Below are 13,846 nucleotides of genomic sequence, written 5' to 3'. Positions count from 1 at the left end.
AAATTTCAGATCCGAAATTAGGTGTGGGATAAAGTAACGTGTACAAACTTGTGACCAGACAGACAGAGTAAGTTCATATTCAAAGTAAAGTTTTACACTTTTAAGATCTTGCGATCTGTAGGGCAGATGATCTTAAGGTCATCTGTGCAATTTTATATTTAAAAAAAATTGCTTTTGAAAAGGCTGCACAGATATCTTCTGGCTACACCTTCTCGCCTCAACTGGTCCACACCAGTGATTGGACCATAGCTTATTACACAAGTTAAAAGCATGAAATCGAACCAAGTAAAAACAATTGTTTAAACAAGGTTACAAAGACTGTTTGTGTGGAACCACAAACTCAAGATCGTCCCCCGAAGTGGTTCACCCAGGCAGGTAAAAAGGCGGATTTAAATATTTTCAAAAAGAATATCAGAATGAAATTCTATCAAAGCCAAACGACAGAGAAGAATGGAGAAAGAAGTTTGACAGATCTTATGTGGTGCCCCAACGGTCCAGCAGACCAAGGGATAGGTGAAAGTGAAGGAGAAGTTTGATGTGAACCTGGCCTAACTGATGTCATATAATGATTATCTAATTGTTTTGTTAAGGATCAATCTCTTATAAAAAGCCTCAAGATGTAATACACATTTCCGTAAAAACAAAATTCCTTTAGTTACCGACCACACGATTGCCATATTGCAGTTCACGCGATATGAAAAGCTATTTATTAATTATTCTTATAAATTATGTTTCAGTTATATACATATGAAAAAGATTTTTTCTCGTTAAAAAAGTAAACATTTTTTTCTAAATGTAGCAGGTAGTATGACGGAACCTCAGAACCTATGCTACCCTATAGTGCATTTGTTAAAAAATAAATCTAAAACCAATTGCATAAATGTGTTAAAATATGGTAAATAGTCATTTCCCTTTCTCTCGTGTTTGTTACTATTATAGTGAACAGTTGTAAAAGTGGTGTATTTTTATAAACAAAAAAGATGCTAATTAAATTTTCGCTTTCAGAAAAGAAAAAAGTAGCTGTTGCATCAGAACTTTAAAAGATCCAAAACTGATAGCGTCTATTCCCCTTTCGGGGGCCGCTAAAAATATTCAACAGCACTAATTAATTATTTTTAGTCCAAATCTATTAATTAAAAATTAATTACATGATTGATTCAAACTAATTGATACAATTAATGTAAGCTCTGTTGTTGTTTTTTAAACTAGCTTCTATATAGTTTCTACACGCACTACATCTAGCTGACATTAAAAGTCAACACTACAGGAATTCATTCTTTTCGGTCTTTGTCCTTGTTCATTGAAAACTTTTATTTACAACAGATTTTGAATTCTTGTTGTCATAGGACTCTGTGGCGCAACGGTAGCGCGTCTGACTCCAGATCAGAAGGTTGCGTGTTCAAATCACGTCAGGGTCAAGTGTTTTTTTTTATTTTCGCAAACATTTGAAGTTTAATAACAATTTTTTTCTTACAAGTGTTCTTCCGATTTAATTTCATCTTTTTTTTTTTTACAAGGGTTATAGGTTATACACATATATTTTTTTTATCACTTTTTCAGTATGGTGTCACGTTGTGGAAGGAAAGAGAATCTTTCAGACATAAATTAGTCCCCGGATGTTGAACTAAATCACGTCTGATAGACTTAGACTTGGTCATGTTGCTGATCACCAGCCCTCTCCCCTGAATAGACTTGGTTATGTTGCTGATCACCAGCCCTCTCCCCTGAATAGACTTGGTCATGTTGCTGATCACCAGCCCTCTCCCCTGAATTGACTTGGTCATGTTGCTGATCACCAGCCCTCTCCCCTGAATAGACTTGGTCATGTTGCTGATCACCAGCCCTCTCCCCTGAATAGACTTGGTTATGTTGCTGATCACCAGCCCTCTCCCCTGAATAGACTTGGTCATGTTGCTGATCACCAGCCCTCTCCCCTGAATAGACTTGGTCATGTTGCTGATCACCAGCCCTCTCCCCTGAATAGACTTGGTCATGTTGCTGATCACCAGCCCTCTCCCCTAAATAGACTTGGTCATGTTGCTGATCACCAGCCCTCTCCCCTGAATTGACTTGGTCATGTTGCTGATCACCAGCCCTCTCCCCTGAATAGACTTGGTCATGTTGCTGATCACCAGCCCTCTCCCCTGAATAGACTTGGTCATGTTGCTGATCACCAGCCCTCTCCCCTAAATAGACTTGGTCATGTTGCTGATCACCAGCCCTCTCCCCTGAATAGACTTGGTCATGTTGCTGATCACCAGCCCTCTCCCCTAAATTGACTTGATTGGATGGATCTATTTCTAGTGCATGTATATATACACCACAATTAAAGAGACTGCGTCGCCGGTGACAGTAACATATGTATTGATTAAAATAGTGACCGGATGACCAGGATGTAATGTGGTTGGTACAGTGACATGCCTCATTTCATGTCTTCAAAGCCAGGTTTTAAATCCAGGCCTTTCTGCTTAATAAACGAAAGCTCTAATATTTGATCACCTACTACATTTCATTCTTCATACTTTATTTGCTCTCTCTGTCTGTCTATCTAACTATAATATCTACATTATATATTATCTCCCCCCCCCGCCCTCTCTCTTGCTCTTTCATTTCTTCCACGTCTTTCTTGTTCTATATTTTTGTTTCTATTTTTTTATTGATTAAATTTTCTCTTCCTCCCTACCTCCCTCCCTATCTCTCTCTCACTCACACGTTTATCTCATTCTCTTTCATTCACTGTATCATTCTATTTCTCTCCTCAAGCTTCCTCATTCTCTCTTTCTCTCATTCTCATTCTATTTCTCCTATTCTGATTCTCAACTGTCACTAAGGGACAGCGATCTTAGAAATTTTTTTTATGTAGTACTTGATGTCATCACAAAGTCTGTAACGTTTTAAATTACATACAAGGTTCTGATGCCATCACAAAGTCTGTAACGTTTTGAATTACATACAAGGTTCTGATGTCATCACAAAGTCTGTAACGTTTTGAATTACATACAAGGTTCTGATGTCATCACAAAGTCTGTAACGTTTTGAATTACATACAAGGTTCTCATGTCATCACAAAGTCTGTAACGTTTTGAATTACATACAAGGTTCTCATGTCATCACAAAGTCTGTAACGTTTTAAATTACATACAAGGTTCTGATGTCATCACAAAGTCTGTAACGTTTTGAATTACATACAAGGTTCTCATGTCATCACAAAGTCTGTAACGTTTTGAATTACATACAAGGTTCTGATGTCATCACAAAGTCTGTAACGTTTTAAATTACATACAAGGTTCTGATGTCATCACAAAGTCTGTAACGTTTTAAATTACATACAAGGTTCTGATGTCATCACAAAGTCTGTAACGTTTTAAATTACATACAAGGTTCTCATGTACCTCCGTGTCCTCAGGAGGAGGGGGACGTACAGACAAGACACAAATTAAAACCAAGCATTATAATGTAAATGGTGTGACAGACAAACTTGTACAACAGACAACAAACAAACTTGTACAACAGACAAACTTGTACAACAGACAACAAACAAACTTGTACAACAGACAAACTTGTACAACAGACAAACTTGTACAACAGACAAACTTGTACAACAAACAACAAACAAACTTGTACAACAGACAAACTTGTACAACAGACAAAACTTGTACAACAGACAAACTTGTATAACAGACAAACTTGTACAACAGACAAACTTGTACAACAGACAAACTTGTACAACAGACAAACTTGTACAACAGACAAACTTGTACAACAGACAACCTTGTATAACAGACAAACTTGTATAACAGACAACAAAAAAACTTGTACAACAAACAAACTTGTACAATAGACAACAAACAAACTTGTATAACAGACAAACTTGTACAACAGACAAACTTGTACAACAGACAAAACTTGTACAACAGACAACAAACAAACTTGTACAACAGACAAACTTGTACAACAGACAAAACTTGTACAACAGACAAACTTGTATAACAGACAACAAAAAAACTTGTACAACAAACAAACTTGTATAACAGACAAACTTGTACAACAAACAAACTTGTACAACATACAACAGACAAACTTGTACAACAGACAAACTTGTACAACAGACAACAGACACATTTGTACAACAGACAAACTTGTACAACATACAACAAACAAACAACAGACAAACTTGTACAACAGACAAACTTGTACAACATACAACAGACAAACTTGTACAACAGACAAACTTGTACAACATACAACAGAAAAACTTGCACAACAGACAAACTTGTACAACAGACAAACACATACAACAGAAACACTGGTACAACATACAACAGACAAACTTGTACAACAGACAAACTTGTACAACATACAACAGACAAACTTGTACAACAGACAACAGACAAACTTGTACAACATACAACAAACAAACAACAGACAAACTTGTACAACAGACAAACTTGTATAACCGACAAACTTGTACAATAGACAAACGTGTACAACAGACAAACTTGTACAACAGACAAACTTGTACAACAGACAAACGTGTACAAATACAAACTTGTACAACAGACAACAAACAAACTTGTACAACAGACACACTTGTACAACAGACAAACTTGTACAACAGACATTGATGTTTCAACAAACTCATAAACGTTTGATTCTACCAAGTAATTTATTACTTTAAGTATTGGAACAAAAAGAATAAAATTTTTCACTCAACACACACACGCGCACACACACACACGAGGCTTGTAAAAAAAACTTGTACAACAGACAAAACTTGTACAACAGACAAAACTTGTACAACAGACAAACTTGTATAACAGACAAACTTGTACAACAGACAAACTTGTACAACAGACAAACGTGTACAACAAACAAACTTGTATAACAGACAAACTTGTACAACAGACAAACTTGTACAACAGACAAAACTTGTACAACAGACAACAAACAAACTTGTACAACAGACAAACTTGTACAACAGACAAAACTTGTACAACAGACAAACTTGTATAACAGACAACAAAAAAACTTGTACAACAAACAAACTTGTATAACAGACAAACTTGTACAACAAACAAACTTGTACAACATACAACAGACAAACTTGTACAACAGACAAACTTGTACAACAGACAACAGACACATTTGTACAACAGACAAACTTGTACAACATACAACAAACATACAACAGACAAACTTGTACAACAGACAAACTTGTACAACATACAACAGAAAAACTTGCACAACAGACAAACTTGTACAACAGACAAACACATACAACAGAAACACTGGTACAACATACAACAGACAAACTTGTACAACAGACAAACTTGTACAACATACAACAGACAAACTTGTACAACAGACAACAGACAAACTTGTACAACATACAACAAACAAACAACAGACAAACTTGTACAACAGACAAACTTGTATAACAGACAAACTTGTACAACAGACAAACTTGTACAACAGAAAAACTTGTACAATAGACAAACGTGTACAACAGACAAACTTGTACAACAGACAAACTTGTACAACAGACAAACTTGTACAACAGACAAACGTGTACAAATACAAACTTGTACAACAGACAACAAACAAACTTGTACAACAGACACACTTGTACAACAGACAAACTTGTACAACAGACATTGATGTTTCAACAAACTCATAAACGTTTGATTCTACCAAGTAATTTATTACTTTAAGTATTGGAACAAAAAGAATAAAATTTTTCACTCAACACACACACGCGCACACACACACACGAGGCTTGTAAAAAAACAAACTATTTCAGTCAGAACTGAAAACTGCTGTACAGAATGTATAGGTACGTGACATCCAGCCTGATACAACGTCATCTTGAAATAGTTTCCAATACACTCAGGTACTACAGTGTAGGAGAACCTATGATACAGTGCTAAACGTCTTCTCTATCAGACTATGAACGTGACTAACAGTGAAGTCACCTCCAACTCCTCAGCAGAACCATACATCTGCTAAGCCGAAAGGTTGGCTTGTCTGTGCTGTTGCTGAACTGACCATTTCTGAATGGACAACACTGCTTTTTATGGGTAATTTGTTTTTAAAATCAAGTCGCTGCCTTATACCTAATTTATTAAATGGGAGGCTTTTAGAAGCTTATCTTGGAAAAAAAATGCCCTGGAACTATCTAGTAATTATTTTAATGTCATTTTAACCTAGATGATAAACAAATGTTTTCAGATTTCTTGCTTTTTTCTTGTCTTTGGACACCTGAAAGGTTGGACATCAACACATTCGTTTGTTGCTTTGGAGGAAATAGTTTTCAACATTCAAAGTGACTACATTCTTTCAAGGATGAAGTTTTAAATAATTCTTTTAGGTCGAGATGATTCAATATGACGCAATCTCTCTGGGATATTGCAGTAGTGCAAAGAAATGATAGCTGAGAACGTAATGGTAAGAATAGAATTGATTAGAATCCATCGAGGTTTCATACAAATGGTTGACACATTGATTTGCTATAATCACAGTCAGGCTGTGAGACATGAAACGAAAAGCAGGTTTAACATATTTTCAAAATAATGGCATTTCATAAATGTTACCTGACTATATGCTTTGTATCAACTAGAGGATTTGTTTTATTTTTCAAAGATATGAAACAAAGTTTGTAGAATGAGTAAAGCTGTGGGAGATAGAGCTGTAACAAAGAGTCGACTAAACATTTGGTGAAACTGAGTAGATGTCTTAACTATGGACAATGGATTCTATTAAATGAGAACTAAAACTGGTTTGATTTTGTTTTAACAATCATTGCAAAACTTGTAGCTCAGAAACAAACGTATGACATGCTAATTTCAAAACCACAGTAAAATAAATGGCATTACTTGTTTAGCTACTAATTCAAATAGGAACCCTCTATGGTCACATACTGGGCGGGGATTGTGTGGTTCCTACAGTGTCCTTTGGGCTCACTGGAACTAATCTTGAAGTCTGGCAGAGTCAGAGTGATTTCCTTTTTTTTAATGCAAAATTTTGTGAAGATTTATTTCGGTGACCTGCAAGGTCCCATTCGACCACGCAGTTTGTATTTAGTCTTTATGATCAGTGCAGAAACAGAAATATTTTAAATCAGCGTTGTTGGCTATCAGATAGTGTCTCAGAGAAGATGTAGGAGCAACGATCTTCGCAATGTTTTTGTGTTCAAGCACTTGACGTAGTCATTGACGTAGTCTCGGGGAGAGTCTTTGCGTGCAATACCTCCATTGACGTAGTCTCGGGGAGAGTCTTTGCATGCAATACCTCCATTGACGTAGTCTCGGGGAGAGTCTTTGCGTGCAATACCTCCATTGACGTAGTCTCGGGGAGAGTGTTTGCGTGCAATACCTCCATTGACGTAGTCTCGGGGAGAGTCTTTGCGTGCAATACCTCCATTGACGTAGTCTCGGGGAGAGTCTTTGCGTGCAATACCTCCATTGACGTAGTCTCGGGGAGAGTCTTTGCGTGCAATACCTCCATTGACGTAGTCTCGGGGAGAGTCTTTGCGTGCAATACCTCCATTGACGTAGTCTCGGGGAGAGTCTTTGCGTGCAATACCTCCATTGACGTAGTCTCGGGGAGAGTCTTTGCATGCAATACCTCCATTGACGTAGTCTCGGTGAGAGTCTTTGCATGCAATACCTCCATTGACGTAGTCTCGGGGAGAGTGTTTGTGTGCAATACCTCCATTGACGTAGTCTCGGGGAGAGACTTTGCGTGCAATACCTCCATTGACGTAGTCTCGGTGAGAGTCTTTGCGTGCAATACCTCCATTGACGTAGTCTCGGGGAGAGTGTTTGCGTGCAATACCTCCATTGACGTAGTCTCGGTGAGAGTCTTTGCGTGCAATACCTCCATTGACGTAGTCTCGGTGAGAGTCTTTGCGTGCAATACCTCCATTGACGTAGTCTCGGGGAGAGTCTTTGCGTGCAATACCTCCATTGACGTAGTCTCGGGGAGAGTCTTTGCGTGCAATACCTCCATTGACGTAGTCTCGGGGAGAGTCTTTGCGTGCAATACCTCCATTGACGTAGTCTCGGGGAGAGTCTTTGCGTGCAATACCTCCATTGACGTAGTCTCGGGGAGAGTCTTTGCGTGCAATACCTCCATTGACGTAGTCTCGGGGAGAGACTTTGCGTGCAATACCTCCATTGACGTAGTCTCGGGGAGAGACTTTGCGTGCAATACCTCCATTGACGTAGTCTCGGGGAGAGACTTTGCATGCAATACCTCCATGACGTAGTCTCGGGGAGAGACTTTGCATGCAATACCTTCATTGACGTAGTCTCGGGGAGAGTGTTTGCGTGCATTACCTCCATTGACGTAGGCTGTGTTCTATCGTAAAGTAGTTTGTCTAGTAATAGCTGTCTGATATAATCCTTCTACTGTGGTTAACATTAATAGATCAGCAGGAGAGAAAATGAAAAAATGATTTATATTTGAAAGAAAAATGAAAAAGAGAGACAATCTGTGGCATTTTACGTCTCGAGAGATGATCTTTTCCCTTCGCAGCTTCTTGTGTGACTAAAGAGGCAAAACCTTGATACACAGCTGCGGTCACAGGTTGGGCATCTGTAATCGCCAGGCGCCATTGCATTTTCACCCTTCTTTCTACTACTTTTGTGTATGGCATCTGCAATCGGAGACCCTTCCTTTATGCTCACTCTCCATGTGCCACTTTTCCCCAGCTGTTAGTGTCGATTTTGAAGAGCTTCATGTCGCGTTTGTATATATCCGTATACCGTAAAGTGGACGACCAGCGGCACACATGAATGAATGGTGTGAAAGAGAAGAGAGAAAAAGAGAAAGAAGAGAGGGAGAAAGAAAGATGATAAAGTGAATTTTTAAAAAGTGTAAATATGGTAAAAATGATTAGGAAATAAATAACATGTTCGCATGGTGGAGAACGCCAGACAACTGAGAGATATAAAGATCAATGGCCAACACTTTATGACTATAGCAACAGTAGTCCACATTGAATGTCCAGGCGTAGAAATTGCAACAATGTAATTAGTTACAGAAATATGTCTGATTAGTCATGCAACAATGTAATTAGTAACAGAAATATGTCCGATTAGTCATGCAACAATGATCCATCCACAACTTCAGCTACATCCCCATGTCCAGAGCTCTGAACCATATGTTGTGTAGTTTTGAAATGAAATCGATCAGACGAGAACAAAGAAATAGGGCAATAGATTAATCGTTTGTCTTTCTAAACAAAAATAATAGTAACGATAATAAAAATAATACTAGTATAATTATAATAATAAAATAATAATAATAATAGAAATAATAAAAACTAATTCAAACTAGGCCTCTATAATTTGTTGCCTAATCAACGTTCCTTAACTCTTGTCTTGGTGTTGGGGTAACTTCAAGGGGAATAATGATGTCCCAACGTCTTTGGAAATGTACCAAGTATTAGCTAGAGTTAAGAGTACACATTAATGCTCTAATCTTCTAGGGCTCCAGCTGCTAGTTACAAAGTTACATCAGCTTGTGTGGTTTCAGAGTTACATCAGCTAGTGTAGTTTCAGAGTTACATCAGCTAGTGTAATTGCAGAGTTGCATCAGCTGCTGTAGTTGCGAGCTACATCAGCTTGTGCAGCTAGTTTCTAGAGCACATTTGACCCTGACCCAGAAAAAAAGCACTTTCAGTGTCATTTCACAATAAGCCGTTAGGTCTTTCGTCACGAATTAGGGTCGTATTCATCCTGGCCCAGTTTTCTGTTCAGAATGGCGAGTGGGCCGACACCACCTTGGAATCCGCTGTTGTTGTTATGGTAAGAGCCCGCCCTCTGGGACGTCTCCCAAAGCTGTTTCTGCATCATGGCGAGACTGATCTTATTAGCCTGTAGGAAGTCCTTCATAGAGATCATCTCCCCTGAGTTTCTCCGGTACTCGGAGTCACTGTCTCCGTCTGTGACTGTCACTGTTGGAGCTTTGCCAGTAGAGGCTCCTGCCGTGGGTGGCGCGCCCTTTTGGAGGTGGCCGGGCGTGATGGCGTTGCGCCGGGTCAGCGGGGGCTTTCGTATGCGGCACTCGCAGTTCATCTTCCTCAGCATCCAGTTCAGGAGCTGCTTGATGATAATGGAGGTCACATTGAAAAGGCTGTACACGCAGCAGCAGCCTAGTACAATGAACATAAAGTTCCCCAGCCGGTACAGTACCACATTAGGATAATCCGACTTCTGACTGACCACGTAGTCTCCGAAACCGATAGTGGCGAACGCCACGAAGCAGAAGTACATGGCTTCCCAATACGTCCACTCCTCTACCGGGTAATACATGGACGAGGCGCACAGTGCCACCGTCAGGGCGCCGATCAGAAGGATGAGCATGACCCAGTACACGGAAGGCTTCCACGAATCCAACTGTTCGTCCTCAGACCCTTGGCTAGACCTCCTTCTCCCGAGCAGACCCTTTTTTCGCATGCTGCGTTCGTGGAAGGCTCGGAGGATGTAGGCCAGGAAGGTGATGATACGCTCCAGGAACAAATTGAAGAACAAGATGGCTCCAGCGCAGCCGAAGAATCCGTAGAAGACCAGAAAAATTTTTCCCGAGGGTGTTCGTGGTGTTGTCATTCCAAAACCTGAAGAGAAGAAAATAATTTCTGTCAATGTGAGCCTCTCATTAATAATAATGATAATAATAACAATAATAATAATAATGATATAAATAATAATACTAATAATTATAATATATTTATATTATCCTTGAGGAAATTTTTCTTACAATTGTGCATTGGGCCTGCACAAAACAAAACATTATAACGATAGAGAACGAAATATATGTTCCCTACCACAGTTTGACCCTCAGACTGTACATGTGAAGATTACATCAGAAAGTTTGACTCTTACGCAGTACATGTGAAGATCACATCAGAAAGTTAAATTTTAAAAATGATTTATTGCTATGGTAAACAAAAGAGTTCTTGCATCTGTCTGTTATCAAGACTTGTGTCTTGCATCTGTCTGCTATCAAGACTAGTGTCTCGCATCTGGCTGCTATCAAGACTAGTGTCTCGCATCTGTCTGTTATCAAGACTAGTGTCTCGCATCTGTCTCTTATCAAGACTAGTGTCTCGCATCTGACTGTTATCAAGACTAGTGTCTTGCATCTGTTTGTTATCAAGACTAGTGTCGTGTATCATCTCTGTGATGTCCAAATGGTAAAACATATTCAGTAAAGTTTCAGTCCACAAATGACATTAGTTTGCTCAATTATAGAATGACATATTTCTGTATATTAGAGAGCAAATAATTTTAAATGGCTACAATTATAAACTTTACAGAAAGCAAGTTAAAGGTTCACGTTCCAGTGTTCCGGTACCAAATCTCACTCGATCCTAGTTATTATCAACTGTATAATATATAGGCCTTCCATATTAAATATTGATTGAAATCATACTGGCAAATAATAATGGTCAATCTCGCCAAAAGTTGAACTCTCTGGCATGTACACATTAGTTCTTGACACTTTCTCGGAAAATTGTATTGATTATAGCCTTGACCTTTCTGTATTTGTTTACACAACAACTGGTCAAGGTCTTCTCTTAGAGATGCGTTGGTTATCGAGAACGTACACATTTGTTTGCTTTTTGACCTACTTGAAACTGCTTTGACCTACTTGAACCTGCTTTCATGTCTAATGAACACACAGTGAATTACAAGAAAAAAAAAAGGGACTGATAAATCAAACGGTCACTTCAAGAGGGTCTCAAGTTATTAGGCCTTACTCCTTGCAGCAGATCATCTACCACATCTATCCACAATCACAGACAAAACAGAAGGGTTAAATATAGGTCAGTGTCATTTCTTTTCTTTTTCTGATTGTTTACATTGATCTTAAAATACAAAAAACAAGTAAAGTAAATTTCTTAATATTACTCAAATGTATCTGCATATATTTAATACATTTTGGGCTGTCAGCAATAAAAACATCTCATTGATAGGTTGCAAGTATAGTATAGAAATCTCCTACGTTAGAAATTCTTTTCGCTGATGAACATTTAAACACATGTGTACATGTGTACCACGTCACAAGACCAATTTAGCCAAGAGAAAAGAACTCTGCCAGAATGAAATATTAATTCTATAAGGGCTTTGTCTAAAAGAAAAAAATATCCCTCTTAGACCTTGTGACATATGGGTTAGATCTGTTTCTATGGTAACGAAGGTGTCGTGAGGTTCAATGCAGTTTCCTTGTGTCAAGACTCATTTTCTCTCTAATATATGTATGTGTCATGCTAAATATACCCAAGTCCTGGACAATACCATAATGACACATACAACGACAAACTAAGATTCAGAATGCCACTTTACCGACATATAACATGTTTAATTACATTATTTGCACTATAATACAGAAAAATAGTTAGAGTCTACACTTAGACTATATATATCCAAAAAGTCCAACTGTCCTGGACTAGGAACAAAAAACACACTGCCTTATCATGAGTTACATTGTGTTCAACAAAACATCTCACCAAATAAAAACAACCCAAAACAATAACAGTTTTGAAATCAACAACCTGAATTGCCCCCCTTCTCCTCTACAGTAAACAGGAGACCCAGGCTGACCAGAACTCAGTCCTGACACCTTGACATTGTTTAGTTTATTGCCAAGATCGCCAAGTGTTGACAAATTTTCACAATGCCTCGGTCACACGATGCTCGTCTTTATATCTCAAAAGTAAACAAAAGTTTTCAGCACACTCTCAGACAGAAAATAATGTATAATGTATAGAAAGTTAGTTTTCAAATTTTAAGTCGACTTCCGGTTACTGATGAAGAACACATTAGAAAATTAACAAGGAAATAGCTTTGAAAGAAAAACCCCAACCTCCAGCGACATGAGTTATTTCGTATTTATTAGAATTTATCAGTTGGAATCTGGCAGTAGCTATATCTCACTGACCTAAATCAAGATCCCTATTTCAAACTTTGGCAACCAATCAATACGGCAGAAATGATCTTGACGTCACAAGGCTGACCTCCTGACCTTGTTAAATATTGGTTAATTTGCTTTGGTCTCGGGGCATCATTTTCAGGCCGAGTTTGCTGATGAGGCTCAACTTAGGGACTCGTTCAAAGAGTTGCCAAACCATAAAATACTTTTTTTTGAAACCTCTGGACTTTTAGTAAGCAGTTCATTTCGTTTTCAAGGATCATTCGGTACAAAGAAGGCTGGGTCCACTATATAGTGGTATGAAATATACGTGCCGTGAATCCAATAAGAAAAACCTAAAAAATACTTTAAAAAAAAAAGCGTATACGAAGTGTAATTGTATCAATTAGTTGGATCGGTCACGTAATTAAATTTGTGATAGATCTAGATCAACGACACTAAATCTGTGCGATTAATGATATTTTTACCAATTGTTTATGTTTAGAGCTATTTCATGCTTTTAGCTTTCTCAATACGCTATGATCTTATCACTTATCTGGGCAAGTGGGAAAATGGGGGGGGGGGGAGGGAGGGCACTAACTCAGCTTATACCATCACTTCAGTGAAGTAAAATGTTTGGAATGGTCAAAAGTGTGTACACGTTATTTTTCCCACACCCTATCTCGGATTAAGCTGAAATTTCGCACAATTATTTTACCTGAAAACACAAGAATAAATAAAATTAACCAATTAGTTAATTAACTATTGGTTATTAATTATTTTGTTTGGTTACAGATGTGGTGGTATAAGTCAAATGAAGCCCCTTGAGGAATCCTGAGCGAACAGTTTGTATGCATTTCAACAACGATCATGTCAACATTCACCAAGATACCCCCCCCCCCCTTCTCACGCCCCTTTTTTCCTAACTGGT

General features: G+C 38.3%; 3 protein-coding genes and 1 non-coding gene across 4 annotated transcripts in view; 1 reads left to right on the top strand and 3 right to left on the bottom strand.

Annotated features, from left to right (window-relative positions):
* Window positions 1-1,346: 1,346 nt before the first annotated feature.
* Window positions 1,347-1,418, top strand: Trnaw-cca (transfer RNA tryptophan (anticodon CCA)). The gene has a single exon. It is a non-coding gene; the product is annotated as a tRNA-Trp (tRNA).
* Window positions 1,419-1,644: 226 nt separating this feature from the next.
* Window positions 1,645-2,426, bottom strand: LOC129925015 (zinc finger protein 570-like). Its single transcript, XM_056022874.1, has 2 exons — window positions 2,390-2,426; window positions 1,645-2,300 (listed from the first exon to the last, which is right to left on the bottom strand). Exons 1-2 carry the CDS (start codon window positions 2,424-2,426, stop codon window positions 1,645-1,647), a joined length of 693 nt encoding a protein of 230 aa, XP_055878849.1.
* A 3,114-nt stretch (window positions 2,427-5,540) lies between these two features.
* On the bottom strand, window positions 5,541-9,146 carry LOC129925144 (TRIO and F-actin-binding protein-like). The gene is made up of 2 exons (XM_056023648.1): window positions 7,372-9,146; window positions 5,541-7,329 (listed from the first exon to the last, which is right to left on the bottom strand). The coding sequence occupies exons 1-2, from the start codon at window positions 8,285-8,287 to the stop codon at window positions 7,145-7,147; spliced, it is 1,101 nt and encodes a 366-aa protein (XP_055879623.1). The 5' UTR covers window positions 8,288-9,146; the 3' UTR covers window positions 5,541-7,144.
* A 151-nt stretch (window positions 9,147-9,297) lies between these two features.
* LOC106065639 (potassium channel subfamily K member 12-like) overlaps window positions 9,298-13,846 on the bottom strand; it is a 134,676-nt gene continuing 130,127 nt past the window's right edge. The window contains exon 2 of the mRNA XM_056023647.1: window positions 9,298-10,618. Within this exon, the coding sequence (XP_055879622.1) occupies window positions 9,717-10,618 (902 nt within the window). The 3' untranslated portion in view covers window positions 9,298-9,716. The remainder of the gene's footprint in view (window positions 10,619-13,846) is intronic.

This window comes from Biomphalaria glabrata, chromosome 3 (assembly GCF_947242115.1).
Source record: "Biomphalaria glabrata chromosome 3, xgBioGlab47.1, whole genome shotgun sequence".
Classification (NCBI taxonomy): Eukaryota; Metazoa; Mollusca; class Gastropoda; family Planorbidae; genus Biomphalaria; species Biomphalaria glabrata.
Note: the sequence above shows the minus strand (reverse complement) of the source record. Positions and strands in the feature narration are given on the sequence as shown.